The sequence below is a fragment of the Bos javanicus genome, chromosome 12 (genome assembly GCF_032452875.1).
Source record: "Bos javanicus breed banteng chromosome 12, ARS-OSU_banteng_1.0, whole genome shotgun sequence".
Lineage (NCBI taxonomy): Eukaryota > Metazoa > Chordata > Mammalia > Artiodactyla > Bovidae > Bos > Bos javanicus.
The window spans coordinates 86687770-86703574 of record NC_083879.1 but is presented as its reverse complement, the minus strand read 5'-3'; the positions used below and the strand labels follow the sequence as shown (position 1 = coordinate 86703574).

The 15805-nt window shown below is 58.1% G+C and overlaps 1 protein-coding gene across 6 annotated transcripts in view; it reads right to left on the bottom strand.

Moving 5' to 3' along the window:
- Nucleotides 1–15805, bottom strand: part of ATP11A (ATPase phospholipid transporting 11A) — a 103680-nt gene that overhangs the window by 64095 nt on the left and 23780 nt on the right. For 3 of the 6 annotated variants that reach the window (XM_061435404.1, XM_061435402.1, XM_061435403.1), the window contains exon 1: nt 4236–4793. The exons of 1 other annotated variant lie outside the window; for it this stretch is intronic. In XM_061435404.1, coding sequence (XP_061291388.1) covers nt 4236–4334 — 99 coding nt within the window. In that variant the 5' untranslated portion in view covers nt 4335–4793. Of the gene's footprint in view, nt 1–4235; nt 4801–15805 lie in introns of those variants that run through there. 2 more of the 6 variants (XM_061435407.1, XM_061435405.1) reach the window with 2 other exon arrangements.

Here is a 15805-nt window from a genome sequence, read left to right as displayed (position 1 = left end):
GTCGCTCAGTCGTGTCTGACTCTTTGTGACCCCATGAACTGCAGCACGCCAGATCTCCCTGTCCTCACCAACTCCCGGAGTTGACTCAAACTCATGACCATCGAGTCAGTGATGCCATCCAACCATCTCCTCCTCTGTTGTCTCCTTCTCCTCCCGCCTTCAATCTTTTCCAGCATCAGGGTCTTTTCAAATGAGTCAGCTCTTCGCATGAGGTGGCCAAAGTACTGGAGTTTCAGCTTCAACATCAGTCCTTCCAATGAACACCCAGGACTGATCTCCTTTAGTATGGACTGGTTGGATCTCCTTGCAGTCCAAGGGACTCTCACGAGTCTTCTCCAACACCACAGTTCAAAAGCATCAATTCTTCGGTGCTCAGCTTTCTTCACAGTCCAACTCACATCCATACATGACCACTGGAAAAACCATAGCCTTGACTAGACAGACCTTTGTTGGCAAAGTAATGTCTCTGCTTTTGAATATGCTATCTAGATTGGTCATAGTTTTTCTTCCAAGGAGCAAGTGTCTTTTAATTTCATGGCTGCAGTCACCATCTGCAGTGATTTTGGAGCCCAAGAAAATAAAGTCTCTCACTGTTTCCATTGTTTCCTCATCTATTTGCCACGAAGTGATGGGACCAGATGCCATGATCTTGGTTTTTTGAATGTTGAGTTTTACGCCAGCTGACTTCTTACCAAGTCAGTCACTATGGTTTTCAAAGAGAATGATTACACAAGCCCCCCCATCCCAACCCTTTTTTCCCCCAATTGACATGCTATTTGAGTAAGAATAGGCAATTTCAGCAACGATGCCATTCTTCCTTTTAGGTAAAGTTGGAACAAAATGAAGTCTATGAAGAAAACATGTTTTGCTTTCTTTTGTTTAAACCTTCTGCCCTCTGGATAATCTTGGAAGCGCCTTTGACATGGCAAACACAAGATAGAGATCACCTATCTCTGTCTTTCCGTCAAAGTGAAAGTACATCTGCCGAGCGAGTATGACGTCGGGGAAATTTTATTGATGGGTGAGTTCAAAGAACTGTTAACATAACTGAGGGGTCAGAGTCAAGGCTAGCCTGAGTCAAAGGAATCAGGAGTCCTGGGGCTCGCAGTGGAGGGGCCCCAGGGTCCGGATGGCCCCCAGTAGCCCTGGCCCGGATAAGCACGCCTGGCTCAGCACGCGGGCGGTGGGTGGGCCTCAGGGAGGGGGACGGGGGTCTGGACGACACCCAGCAGCCCTGGCCAGGATGAGCACGCCCCGCTCAGCGCGTGGGCGGCGGGTGGGCCTCAGGGAGGGGGACGGGGGTCTGGACGGCCCCCTGGGAGCCCCGGCCAGGATGAGCACGCCCCACTCAGCACGCGGGTGGTGGGTGGGCCTCAGGGAGGGCGACGGGGGTCTAGATGGTCCCCCAGGATCCCTGGCCCGGATGAGCACGCCCCGCTCAGCATGCGGGCAGCAGGTGGGCCTCGGGGAGGGGGACGGGGGTCTGGATGGCCCCCAGCAGCCCTGGCCCGGATGAACACGCCCCGCTCAGCACGCGGGCGGTGAGTGGGCCTCGGGAGGGGGACAGGGGGCCTCAGGCCATTTCCTGTCAATCGATTTCCTGCAAGGCCCTGAAAACGAGCTGATGTTTGGAAATACCAAATCCACATGTGAAAGGACAGAGAAGTTAGCCTTGATCCGGATAAAGCTCCCAGTTTCCACAGTTCCTGGGCTCCAGCTGGGAAAGTGACGGCAACACTGGAAGCCAGGCGGGATGAACACCTTTCCCTCCAGAAGGGCTGCGGGAAACGGCCTGGCGTGTCTCACCTGCTGGCTCTGAAACGGAGGGGCTTCTGTGTTTGCTCTCGGGACACACGCTGCCTCGTGCCTGACAGCCAGACTCAGATGTCCACCCCCCGCCAGGCTCTGCGGGGTCCTGGGCGCCCCGAACCCACAGCACGTCTGTAACACTCACACAGCACAGAGCTGCGGCCCCAGCAGACCCCAGAGCTCGCTCGCCACTGCCCCCGGGGACCACCTCTCACCTTCGGGAGCGCAGTGATGCTGGCCTGACCCAACCTGCCCCATGCACAGCCGCACAGACCCCGCTGGCAGCCCTGCACGGAGCGTGGGCAGCGTGCCCGCTGGCCCACAGCACGCCGGAGGCTCAGGCCAAGGCCACAGCAGAGCTGGGTCGGCCCCGCCACCTGTTTCGTGGGTTCAGTTGATTTGAGCCTGTATTTTGGGTTTGGCTCTATGGCATAAGTATGACGTAAGGTCAAGACAGAATTAAGTATTATCGTAATAAAACGAAGTCAGGATTAGGGTTCTTGGACAAGTTCCTCCGCTCTAACCACGCTTCGCTGTTGGGAAACCACCCCGGGGTGTGGGTACCGACGACCAGCTTCTGCGACGCACGGCGTCGGCCACCTGGAGGGGAGGGGCACGCTTTCTGAGGTCTGTACATTTTTAACCCCTTGCCCTTAAAAAAGGAGCAGAGGCCAGAGGAGCTGAGAGGAGGGCACCCAGCAGGCATTTGCTGAGGGAACAAACACAGCGCTTTACCTCCACACGGCCAGGCTGGAGCTTTAACGCCACTGGACAACCACCCGAGGGGGAAACGGGGACTCTGGGACAGTTTCGGGGTCTCACGAGCTACAGGAGGGACACGCACAGGTGTGAGTCACGAGGATCACACCAATGCGGCCCTCCCAGTCACGGGCATTGTCACACCTGAACCTAATGACAACCAGAAAGACGCCGTCCCCTCGCTGGCAAGGACCCCGAGAAACAGCCCAGGAAGATGCCCCAACGCCTCGTAAGCTAACCACAAGCAAGGGATGCCCTGGGCCCCTGCCCACACCTGCAAAGGGCCGTGTCTGCTCTGGGGTCGGCAGCCCACCTCGACAAACACAGTCTGAGACCTAGAGCACAAACAGCTGCCGCCAGAGGCTACGTTCCAGCCTTGCAACAGTCCTGAGGGGAGGCGCCTCGATCTAGAGTAGACAGGAGCTCCTGAGGGGGGGCGCCTCGTTCTAGAGCAGACGGGAGCTCCGAGGGGAGGCACCCTGGTCTAGAGCTGACGGGAGCTCCTGAGGGGAGGCACCTTGGTCTCCTATGGCAGACGGGAGCCCAAGGCCAGAGGCACGGGGAAGCCCCCCCATAGGCCACTCGGGAGCTGCCCACCCATCAGGGCCAGCGGGGCCTGCAGGACACGGAGGAAGGGAGAAAACCGACCCCTCGCAGTGAAGGTGAGACCGGCCCAAGCCGGGGCCCAGTCTGAAAGGTCTGAAGCCAGGCCGGGCAGAGGAAGTCCAAATCCAGCCCCCCCGACCCAGAAAGCAGGGGTTGGCGGACCACGGCCCCCGGTTTTGGTACAGGTTTTACCTCTTCAAACAGCTGAAAAAACCGAAAGAAAACTAACCACTCCTGACATGTGACAATTACAGAAAAGCAGACGTCACCGTCTATAGTGAGGACTCACTCTTGTCTGTCACGGGCTGTCACGGCTGCGCTCACACCGCAGGACAGATCGGAGCGGACAGGCCACGTGGCCTCGGAGCCTGAAACGTTTACCATCACGGCCGTCACAGAGGGCTGGCAGCCGGGCCGACAGGACAGACGTGACTAGGAAGCCTGGGGCTTGATCAGTGCTTCTCGAAGCCAAAATGATTAGGTCCGGTCCATCTGGGTCCCCCAGGCCCAACCATCTTGGTGAGCCTGGTGCCTCCCTGCCCCCCCCACAAAGCTGGGACCCACATGAGGTCCTGGCGGAGACCAGCATTGCACAGGTGAGGCGGGTGAGAACCAGCACCATCATGACCCCAGGGAAAGACGCAGAGCAGTGAACAACAGGGGCAATTCCTCCCGCCTCAGGGGCCCCGCCTCTAGAAGACCATCCCAAGGATGTGTGTGCAAAAACACCACTGCTTTCCAAGGCTGGTGACTGCAGCTGCTAACTGCTGTGATCACAGAAGACTAGAGACCGAGTCCATAGACGGGCTGGCTGAATCACAAGGGAGTGCTGTCCAGCTGTGTCCACACAACGTGCTGGCACAGAGTGACCCCCAGATGCGCCAAGAGGAGGACACGACAGCCTCCCCCAGTGAGAGCCGCTATGTGGAGCGTACCAAGCCCCGAGAACTCTGAGACCACGAACCACACTGTCCACAAGTTCACACAGCCATGTAATCCCGGCCTCCAATGTCTCCCCAAAGTGTTCAGCCACGGTAATAAATCAGCCATCTCCTACTAACCTTTTCGCCTCTGAATCCACACAGGACTCGCGGACAGTTCCATTCGCCGATTAGGGTCCCTTTGTCTCGACACTGATAACCTGGCTTCCTGAGTGTCATCTGCTCCTGACAGTCGATACTATGCAGGTGCTTCTGACAGCGAGAGTCTGCGGCTGCAGGCACGGTCCTGACTTCCAGGCCAGCTCACCCTCACTTCCTTTCTCCAAATAACTGTCTGAAGATAAAACACAGATGGTGTCCAAGCACCGGTTTTGGCAGACCCTTATTCTCAGATGACTGAGGCCCAGGACAGATTCCCCATGACTGCCGTCTGAAGTCACCTGGTCCTGTTCTGATCCTTCTGGTCGGGAGACTCTGGGTGGGTCTCCTGGGATTCGCGTGTGTGCGAGCCAGGCATGTGGATCACCTGCTTCGGCGTCTCTTCACAGCGTGCGTGTTCTCCATCACTTCCGCTGTGTCCGCCTCTGAGGCCCTTCGGAGGGCTGACCCTACGACCCTTCTGTCGCCCGCCAGGCTCCTCCGTCAACGGGCTTCTCCAGGCAAGAATACCGGAGTGGGTTGCCATGCCCTCCTCCCAGGGATCTTCCCCACCCAAGGACTGAACCCGCCTCTCTTATGTCTCCTGCATTGACAGGAGGGTTCTTTACCACTGAGCCACGTGCGAAGCTGCAGCAGGGGTAAATAACCGTTCCTCTGTCTCCCATTCACTCCGGAGGGCTTGCCCGCAGGGAGCCCCTCGCCGGAAGCCGCCAGAGCCAGGAGGCGCCCCCCACCCTGCCCGGTGTTCCTGGAAACCGTGGCGTGGGCTGGTGAACCCACGCCTCCTCCGCGGCAGCCTCAGGATGGCTGGCCGGCTGCGACGCACAGTAAACCTTGGCATCCGCACTCCGGCTGTCAGACTACATCCCGCGTTCTGTCGGGTAAAAAGTGGGGTGTGTGCCTACCGCTCAGAAGGCAACTAAGGGCATGATCAGAGCATCTTCGAGCAAACGCTCGTGAATTTCCTCACGTAGAAACACAGGCAGTCAGCAGGGACCGTCCACGCTCTGGGCGGCAGCTCTGCCCCCGGCACAGGGGGCCCCACCCCGAGTCCCCACACGCCCAGCTCTGCACACAGCACCACCAGGGCCTGGACTGCTGACCCGGCCTGGGATGCTGGTGCTGCTGTAGTGACCTAGCGCTGAGCTCAAAGATGCCCTCCGCCTGCCAGCCCCATGTCATCACGGGCCCCCCATCTTCCCGCCTTGCCTGTCTGTGGCCCCCGCCCCCCCCCGCCCCGACAAAGCTGCTGCTGTTTTTTTACGTATCAACTGCCTGACTCTCACCAGAGCAGGAGCACGTGAGGACCCTGACCCCACTGAGCAGCACACGCAGGGCAGGGCAGGCACTCAAGCAACACCCGTGGAATGGATGAAACCGAGAGGGAAGCCAAGACTCACCCGAAGAACGACCACCCCTGCACAACTGGGCTCTGGTTCCCACAACACCCTCGCCAGTCCCTCCCCAGCTATGCCAGGGTGCAGGACCTGACTCCTTCACAGAATCGGGAGGGACCCCCGGGGGCGACCCCCACGGGCAGTGCAGCTATTGCTGACAATCAATTTAGCTCTGTATACATTACACATGCTCTTTGGCACGCCTGATACATTTCATTAAAAAAACTGCTTATAATCCCATCTTTCCAAAATGCTAAAAAATAAAAGTGTCCATTTTTTAGGAGAATGTGGCCAGAAATAGAAGGCTGGGGCCAGGCTGACAGATTCCAACTGGCTCTCAAGTCTGATCCTGCTGGGATGAAGGTCAAGGCTGAGAGCGGGGCCAGCTGCACAGAGCTGCCCCCAGGCTGGGACACGGGGGTTACCTGGCCGCATTCGCCCACCCAGAGCCTCGTGCCAGTGTTCTCTCTGCGCTCGGTGAGCTGGAAACGGAGGGCCAAGGCACGCAACAGGGGCAGAGAGGCGGCCGAATTAACAAATCTGAGCTGTTACAAAGACCCCAGCCTGATCTTACAGCCCTTGTGGCAATGAGAGCTGACCACAGACTGAAATTTTAACGGTGCAAATGCTGAAGATGTGGACCCACAGGCAGCATTTTCCTCCTGATACAATTAGAGTTTTAAATACCGTGTGCATTGTATTTTACTGTACACAGTTGGCTAAGCTGACAACACAACTGCTCATTCAGATTAACAGAAAAATAAACATAAATCCCCATAATTTTAAAGGTGCGTTCATGCTTAGAATTACTTCAGAATAAAGACGTCTCCTGCATGATCATCAAAATTAAAAGGTAATAAAAGCCTGCCCTGGCCTGTGTGATGGCCTCTAGCTTCTGCCCATAAATGTTTTATGAAGTCATTCCTTCCTTTCGGTTTCCTCTTATCCTTTCTTTTTGCACACAGTCCTACTTTTTTTTTTTTTTTGGAAAAAGCTACAAAGACTCTGTGAAATGTGCACATAATGCACTCTCTAAGAAAAGCATCATTTCTTTGAAAAACTGCCAAAATAACTATTTTGCTTTTGCAGTATCTTGGCACCATCACCCACTTGCTGAGCAGAGGGAATGCTCGCCAGTCAGAGCTCCGTGGTCCAGCAGGCGGCCCGGGTGTCGGTCAGGGCCCATCACCCTCACTGTCCACTCTCTCCCATCCCCCATCAGGATGGGGACCAGGGCCCATCACCCCACTGTCCACTCTCTCTCATCCCCCATCAGGATGGGGGACCAGGGCCCATCACCCCACTGTCCACTCTCTCTCATCCCCCATCAGGATGGGGGACCAGGGCCCATCACCCCACTGTCCACTCTCTCCCATCCCCCATCAAGACGGGGTCAGGGCCCATCACCCTCACTCTCCACTCTCTCCCGGCCCCATCAGGACAGGGACCAGGGCCCATCACCCCACTGTCCACTCTCTCCCAGCCCCATCAGAATGGGGGTCAGGGCCCATCAACTCATTGTCCACTCTCTCCCAACCCCCATCAGAACGGGTGTCAGGGCCCATCACCCCACTGTCCACTCTCTCTCATCCCCCATCAGGATGGGGGTCAGGGCCCATCACCTCACTGTCCACTCTCTCTCATCCTCCATCAGGACAGGGCACAGGGCCCATCACCTCACTGTCCACTCTCTCTCATCCCCCATCAGGACGGGGGTCAGGGCCCATCACCCCACTGTCCACTCTCCCTCATCCTCCATCAGGACGAGGGTCAGGGCCCATCACCCCACTGTCCACTCTCTCTCATCCCCCATCAGGACGGGGCTCAGGGCCCATCACCTCACTGTCCACTCTCTCTCATCCTCCATCAGGACGGGGGTCAGGGCCCATCACCTCACTGTCCACTCTCCCTCATCCCCCATCAGAACGGGGGTCAGGGCCCATCACCTCACTGTCCACTCTCTCTCATCCTCCATCAGGACAGGGCTCAGGGCCCATCACCTCACTGTCCACTCTCTCTCATCCCCCATCAGGACGGGGCTCAGGGCCCATCACCTCACTGTCCACTCTCTCTCATTCCCCATCAGGACGGGGGTCAGGGCCCATCAACTCACTGTCCACTCTCTCTCATCCTCCATCAGGACAGGGCTCAGGGCCCATCACCTCACTGTCCACTCTCTCTCATTCCCCATCAGGACGGGGGTCAGGGCCCATCACCTCACTGTCCACTCTCTCTCATCCTCCATCAGGACGGGGCTCAGGGCCCATCACCTCACTGTCCACTCTCTCTCATCCTCCATCAGGACGGGGGTCAGGGCCCATCACCCCACTGTCCACTCTCCCTCATCCTCCATCAGGACGGGGGTCAGGGCCCATCACCTCACTGTCCACTCTCTCTCATCCTCCATCAGGACGGGGCTCAGGGCCCATCACCTCACTGTCCACTCTCTCTCATCCCCCATCAGGACGGGGGTCAGGGCCCATCACCTCACTGTCCACTCTCTCCCGGCCCCATCAGGACAGGGGTCAGGGTTCTCCTTTTATCCCCGACGGTCTCCCTCAAGAATCCATTTATGCTGAAGCTTTAAAGAGCTCCTGAGGTGAACCATCCCATCCACACCCTTGTCCTCGGTCACCTCCACACCCTCATCAGCACACGGCAGGGACTGGCTTCCTCTGTCGGCTCTCCAGAGAGCTTCCCGCACCTCCCCCACCCTCCAGGACACACGGCGGTCTCACGACACAGAACCAGAATCCCCAGCCTGTTACTTACAGATGGATTTACGTCTGATCACTGGGCTGAACCACTCAGCTCGCGCTTAGTCCAGGGGGCAGGACTGGACCTGGAGTCTGGGGGCTGCAAGCTTCCACGCGGGTTCACAGGAGCACCTCACGCGGTACAGAAAAGGACAACAGAAGCGAGCCAAAGCCAGCGCTGTGGAAAAGCTCGTTTTGGCTTTCTTTAGCTAAGGAGGGAAACAGGAACCTGCAGAGGGCAGGGAGCCTGTCCACTGTGTCCAGAGGCAGGGTGCCCCGCCCAGACCAAGTAGGCGGGCGGGGTGCTGGAGGGCTGCACATGGCGGGGGACTCAGCACTGCCCGCACCACCTCAGCCTGGAGGATGTCCCCTCTGACGGACAGCTCGAGGATGACGGACAGCTCGCGGACATCAGACAGGAGGCCCGCCGGCGAGGTCGCACCAGGCAGTGGCGGCCCCCACCTCTGTCCGGCGCGACCTCGGCCTCACCTCCCAGCAACGATCAAAGCTTGACTCCCATCACCGCGGTAACCCACGGATGGAAGGGAGAACTGGGGGGCCGGGAGAGACCCTCCGTCACCCCCCACACCCTGCCTCCAGGTTCCCTCTGCTTTTTTCTGTCCTGATAAACCACCAGAGGTATAGTTCATCACGTTCCATCTACTTGGTTTGAAATACTGCAATATAGGATGACTTTTTCAGACACAATTTCCTCATTTTTAAGAGTTTTCACTTGGGCTCCATCTGGGGCCACAGCTGACTGCTCTGAAAATCATCCTAAAGTGGTTCAGTTTCCTTTAAAGCTAGAAGCACATCTGGAAAAGCAAAGGGTGGCCCCTGTGTGTCCTGTGGTCAGTGTGCGGGATTTATATTAAAATGGTTCCTGCGGTCACAGCTGGAACGACAGCCAAGCACACAAGGACCCACTGCACTGCACCCTGCATGCCAAGATGACCACAGGGTGGACAGGGCAGGCGCCTCAAAACACGTTCCCAGCAAAAGCCAGCAGAGGCGACTGTGGTTCGGTGAGCGTTGGAGCAGAGGTCACTGGACGGGGCGGGCTGGGCTGGGCTGGGCTGCGGGCGGGGGTGTGAGGGTGCCCGGAGGCAGCACCTGTAACTTATTAACCACAGTGAAGCTCCACCATTTTCATAAGATGTGTCTCGGGGTCACCAAACTGGGAGAGTCAGAGAGGGACCAACCAGCAAACACAGAAACCATCCCTGAAATCACTCAGGAACAGCGTGATCAGTCAACACGGAAAAAACACTCAAATCACACCTGCCAGACCACCCAGGTCAGGTCAAAAACGGCAACGTTTCTGGCTCTTTTACAAACTTTCTTGCCAAACAGGAAGGCATTTCTTACTTGAAAGAGGCAGGCGGCAAAATTCCACCCCCTCATTGGAGGCCGGGTTCAGTCTGACTCATTAGGAGTAGTATCGGTATCATGACTATAACGGCCACTTTCCACACAAGCACAAAATGGGGTTTAAAGGTGAAGACTGGCTTTCCCTACAACCTGAACCGCTGGCTCAGCCAGAACTGACTCCAGTAGTGTGCCCATGTCTGACGGCACGCTTCCCGGTCATCAAAGTCTCGCCGTCGAAAACCTTAAACAACGACCGCGGGTTCTCTAATTTGAGCCTTGTGCAAAAGTGTCACACAGAGACTGCCGGTCACACTGAGGGAACCAGACCTGTGCGACTCTCAGTGGGATCAACTGTTGCTCAAAGAAGAACAGCTCAACCTGAGCGTTTCGGGAGCATCAGCAAAACCGCAGCTGAAGCCGACCAGCCTCCCTGGGTCCTTGTGTCATCCATTCTCCCCAGAATGAAGAGCTCGCTTTGCCCGATGAACGTGCACAGTGTCTCACCGGACCGGATGGACATTTCCACTCTTTAGTTTAATTGCAAGAAAACAGAGCTAACGCCGGCGGCTGTCTGCTGACATTTTCCTTCTCAAGTGTCCTGCTTTTCGTTGCATGTAATGGTACCCGCTGCTCCGAAGCCTTCCTGAAGGAGGAGGGCCAGATCGCGTCAGCAGGTCTTCTTCCTCGGGCAGCACTCCACTGCACTCTGGGGCCTGGGGGATGCTGATAGCAACACGCAGTTGCAGACCCGCTGGCCGTTGACCCCGGGGCGACGCTCCCACAGCCCCGGGGCAGCGGGTGCCAGCGGCCCGAGACAGGGGAGTTTTTGTTGTGGCAAGAAAAACAAAGCACCACCCACAAAGAGCCGGGCTGCTGTCGCTCTGCACCCTGAAATCTGCAGTTAGGGAAGGCGGACGACCCTGAGAGGCGGTGCTGAACTCCTCTGTCACGCTGGCGGCCCAAGCCGTTGAGTTAGTCCACCCTGAAATCTGCACAGTTAGGGGAGGGGAACGACCCTGAGAGTCACGCTGGCGGCCGACGCTGTCTCGTTAGTAAATTTCCTTTCAGGCCAATACAGCCTCAGTCTGGCTGTCCCAATGGCCTGAGGGTGGACTCACCACTGATGGCTGAGACTCCCAACCTGAAAATCTGATTTCTGCCCAGGTTTTCGTCTGCAGGTTAAAAACAAAGACAAGAAATCTTACTTCCATCTTCAACTTTCCGTTACTACAAACTCCTTGAGGACAAACCTATTTCAGTCCAGCCTGGACGCACACAATATAGTGCTCAGATCTTGTAAACTCTGCCTGTATGCACAGACGAACACATTTTAATTTGTTATTTTTTTTGGCTGCACCACACAGCATTTGGGATCGTAGTTCCCTGACCAGGGACTGAACTCGTGCCCCTGCAGTGAAAGCGAGGCGTCTTCAGCACTGGACTGCACAGGGAAGTCCTCAGACTTAGCACATTTTAGGAAGAAACGGGGAAACCTGTGCAGCAGCCCTGGTCTCACTGATAAGTGGCACTCACGTGTCGATCACTTGAGCATCTGCCCCCAGAATCAAACAGAAACTCTAATCAGGCTAAGGCAGACGAGCCCGTAAACTGACGTGTAAGCGCTGGTTCTTCTCCGTTTAAAACACCGAGGGCAGAAGAGGCACAGAGTAACACGGGGAGGGGAGGAGGCCGCGAGAGACTCAGGACTCAGGGAGACTCAGGGCAACACACGGCTTTTTTTAAATTTTGTGTTTGTTCTTGTTTTACGCAAAGTGTTTGTGCTCTTTGACCGATCAGTCAGAATTTGTTCTAACTTAAAACCCATGGACGGAGGAGCCTGGTAGGCTGCAGTCTATGGCGTTGCTAGGGTCGGACACGACTGAGCGACTTCACTTTCACTTTTCACTTTCATGCACTGGAGAGGGAAATGGCAACCCACTCCAGTGTTCTTGCCTGGAGAATCCCAGGGGCGGGGAGCCTGGTGGGGTCGCACAGAGTCAGACATGACTGAAGCGACTTAGCAGCAGCAGCGGCAGCAGCAGCAGTGTTCTTGCCTGGAGAATCCCAGGGGCGGGGAGCCTGGTGGGGTCGCACAGAGTCAGACACGACTGAAGCGACTGAGCAGCAGCAGCGGCAGCAGCAAAGATGTTCAAGTTGGCATTCCTCCAAATAAAGCCTGTGCACCAGCAGACTGGTCAGACGGTCTGGGGGTCCTAACAACCCCTCCTCCCCCCACTCACCTGCAGGAGCCTGGTTAGGGCACCGGTTACACACAGCACAGACGCACCCCGGCCGACAGGCTAGGACAGGAAAGGGCAGACCCACCCTCCCAGCAGTGGCAGGCTCCGCTGCAGCAGGAATACCCCGTCGGTGCCTGTTGGGGGGTGACGCGGCACACCCAGGGACCACCCCGGGCCGGCCGCCTCCCCCTCCAGGCGCTTCTCCCCCAGGGCTTCCCTGGCACCTGGGCACCCGCAGGCCACTCTCCTTCCCCAGACCTGGCTGGCCCAGCCCACCCCGCCCCCACCCTCTCCGGCTCCAAGGTCTGGTGTGGGGGCCCCAGCTGCCTTCTCCCTGGGAGCCCACCTCTGTAACCCCCTCTGCAGCCCCCACCCCACACTGGCACAGGGCGCCTGTCTTCTCTGCGTCCACCCTCCATGTCCCCGCCCGCTACTTTATCACAGAGACACGGTGAGGGACCGACTCCCACCTCTCTCGAGGGTGAGCGCATGGATGTCACCCTTCAATCGTGGCACCGGCGTGGAGCCTGCTGAGGCTGAGCGTCGTGTGGCTCTGCTCCAAGCGTGCTCTCCGACTTCAGGAGAGACCTGCCGCCCGGGACACGCCCAGCAATGCCTCTCCCCCCAACCCGGGGCTCTGGGGGACGGCCTGAACTCTGCACACGAAGACCACAGAACTCGCTGCTGACGCGGGGCCGGCAGACCGGCCCTGAGCCGGAGTCTCCCACTCCCCCCGCGGGGTCCTGCCGCCCTGGGCAGGGGATGACCGGGACGGACCCACGGCCCCCATCCACAGTCAGGCTGCCAAGGTGGGCGACCTTCCCTCCCGTGAAGATGACTTTGTCTTCGCAGGGCTGGGGGCATGCAGCCCGGAAACAGACCAGGCGGCAGGTGGCCCTGCACGCCTCCCCCGGAGACCCCCGTGTGTAACTGGAGTCAGGCTGGGCTGTCTCAAGTGTGAACTGGCCGGGGGAGTAGCATGGACTACGGTTCACCTAAAGGATCCGCCAGTTCACACTCAGGAGCCACTCGAGGGTGACTGTTTTTCCCAACGTGCGACAATTCAGATTCATCGCTGACAGCTGGCGGCAGCTGCCACCCTCTCGGCTCGCGGGGCCTGGGAGGCAGCCGCACCGTCTCCTGATCCTGTGAGGTGGAGGCCTGCAGGCAGCAGCTAAAGATAGCCGGAGACTAGGAACAGCAGGCACCCGAGGAGGCCGTCCGTGCGGTCACCGCAGACCGAGGCCCCGACGGGGCAGGCAACGCGGCCGGCGGACCCCTGTGAGCAGCGCCCCGCCCTAATAAACCCTCGTGGCGTGGGTGAAGTGTGAACTGGGTGACCCGTGAGCCGTACAGAGTGGTTTCCAAACTGTGATGCCGCAGCAGCCCCGGAAGGGCTGCTCAGACAGAGACTGGGGTCCCCGCGGCCCAAGCCCCTGGACGACACGGCCAAGGCTGGCGCCCACCCTCAGGCTCTGTCACCCGGGTTCTCGGGCCGCTGGGCCCTGCTCGGGGCTTCAGGAGGGACAAGCCCTGGCTGGGAATCCAGGAGGACAGGCAGCACCCGACACTGCCAGCGCGGAGGCCTGCTCTGCCCACCCTTTGTGCTCGCCGGCCCTGAGTGGCCAGAGCGGGGACGGGTCAGGCAGACAGGTTTTCACCCCATGATCTTCTTTCACGTCAGCACCTTGAGTCACGTGTGTCTATTCATCCAGGAAATGCAACCCGTCAGCGAAGCCATGGAGATAAAAACACAGAGAACACGGCACTGGAGACAAGCGATGAGCAGTGTTTTTAGTTAAAGCTGCGTGGAGACCGACAGCGAGACAGAGCCGAGTGGGTGTGGGGCGGGGGTCACCAGCTTCACGGGCCGGGACGATGCAGGGCCCAGCGTGGTCCCGCAGCCTCACTGTGCACAGCCAGTCCCCACCACGCGCCGCCCCCGGCCACCCTCCCGCCGGCCGGCAGAGCGGTCGACGCCTCTGAGCAAGGAGCCCCGCGAGCCCGGGGCAGTTACACTGTGAACATTGGGGCCCCCTCAGCCCAAAGATCGTAAGCCCTTTTCCAAAAAAGCCTGCTGACCCTGGTCAGAGAGGGGCCGTCGCAGGAACCCTGAGTGGAACCACTACTCATTCCAGTTGTGAGTCACGGAGACAAGTCACTTGTGCAAAGTACACAAGAAGTGTGGGCTCACGCCTAGCAGATGCCCCCAGCCCTGCAGCTGGGCCCAGGGAGGCTGCCTGGCCCGGAGCTTCCTTCTGGAAACGTGAACTGGGGGAGAAGAAGCCCCCTCACCCCACCCAGCCGCCCTGGAGGAAACTGACTGCCGGCCAGGCAGGACCCCGCAGAGAGACCCTCACACCCCGACCCCCGCAAGAGTCCTTCCTGTCAGAGAACAGGACTGTGCCCCGGTGCCAGATTTTCAATCCCTACAGGAAGAGACCAGTTCTTTCTGTCGCCTGGTTTCTCCTGCGTTCCCAGCAGCTAACATGACTCTTGGTCCAGTGGGTGCTCCTTAATTATTGGTGGAATAAAGTAAAAAATGCAGCTGAACTCGCTGAAAACAGAGCAGCAAGTTATCACCAGAAACAGAGACCACCACCACCCTGATGCAGGTAAAGACTGAAGGCGGGAGGGGAAGGGGCGACAGAGGATGGATGGCATCACCGACTCGATGGACATGAGTTTGAGCAAGCTCCGGGAGATGGTGAAGGACAGGGAGGCCTGGCGTGCTGCGGTCCATGGGGTCCCAAAGAGGTGGACACGACCGAGTAACCACAACAACGACACCTACAACACTGAGTTACTTTAGAGAATTCACAGTCCGCATGCAGGAGTTTTAAAGGTGTCAATTGAGTGAAACTTTACAATGTGTCCGAAGTTTTCCATAAGATTTCCCAACCTCAGGCCTCCACAGAAACCCCAAAGGCAGGGGCTTGGAGAACCTGCGGGCTGCTGTTGCGTGAGCAGGCGGAGGTGGGGACACCGGTGGTGTGGACCCCGCCCCCGCCCCTCCCTCTCCTGGCCCTACCCGCCTCTCCAGGCGGCTCTTCCATCCGCTCTTCCTGATGCAACCTTGTTCCCTTACTGAGCTTATGGATCACCTCTCCCTCCGGAACGTTCTTCCACCTCATGCCCTCTGACCTCAGTTCTGTGCTCACGAATGCTAATCCACCGGGTCTGGTGACTGAGACCACTGCCGTTGATAACACTGCTAATGAACTAAAACCGCCGTCACAGACCATCACCTGAAAACTCAGGCTGTCTCTCCAGGGCAGATGAGTGAACAGACCCCCAAGCCAGGACCACCTGGCCCGAGAATCATAAACCAGGGGCATCCTGAGCCCCAGAACTGAGATTAAGCAATGTTTCTAGATGATGGCTTATCGCGGTCTCTCTGTTTTTCCCCTAAAAGAAAACCCCACCTCCGCGCCCAGAGAAAGTGGATCTGAGGCTTGTGCCCCAGCCTGGCGCCTGCAGAAAACCCGGACTTCGTTGCAAACACCTGCTCTCTGAGTCTGGGTGACTGTGGCGCAGGCTCACAGCCCGTGCTTGGTCACACTGAGCTGTATACTTTTATAATAACTAGTGATTTAGTTAGTAAAGGGTTCTGAGCTCTGTGCGAGCTCCAGCAATTTACGTGAACCCGAGGAGGGGGCGTGGGAGCCTCTGTAGCCGGAGCGTCAGGAGGCCAGGTGACGCCTGGACTCGGGCTCACGGCTGGAGCAGAGGGTGCTCCCGGGACTTGGCAACATGGGCAGAGTCAG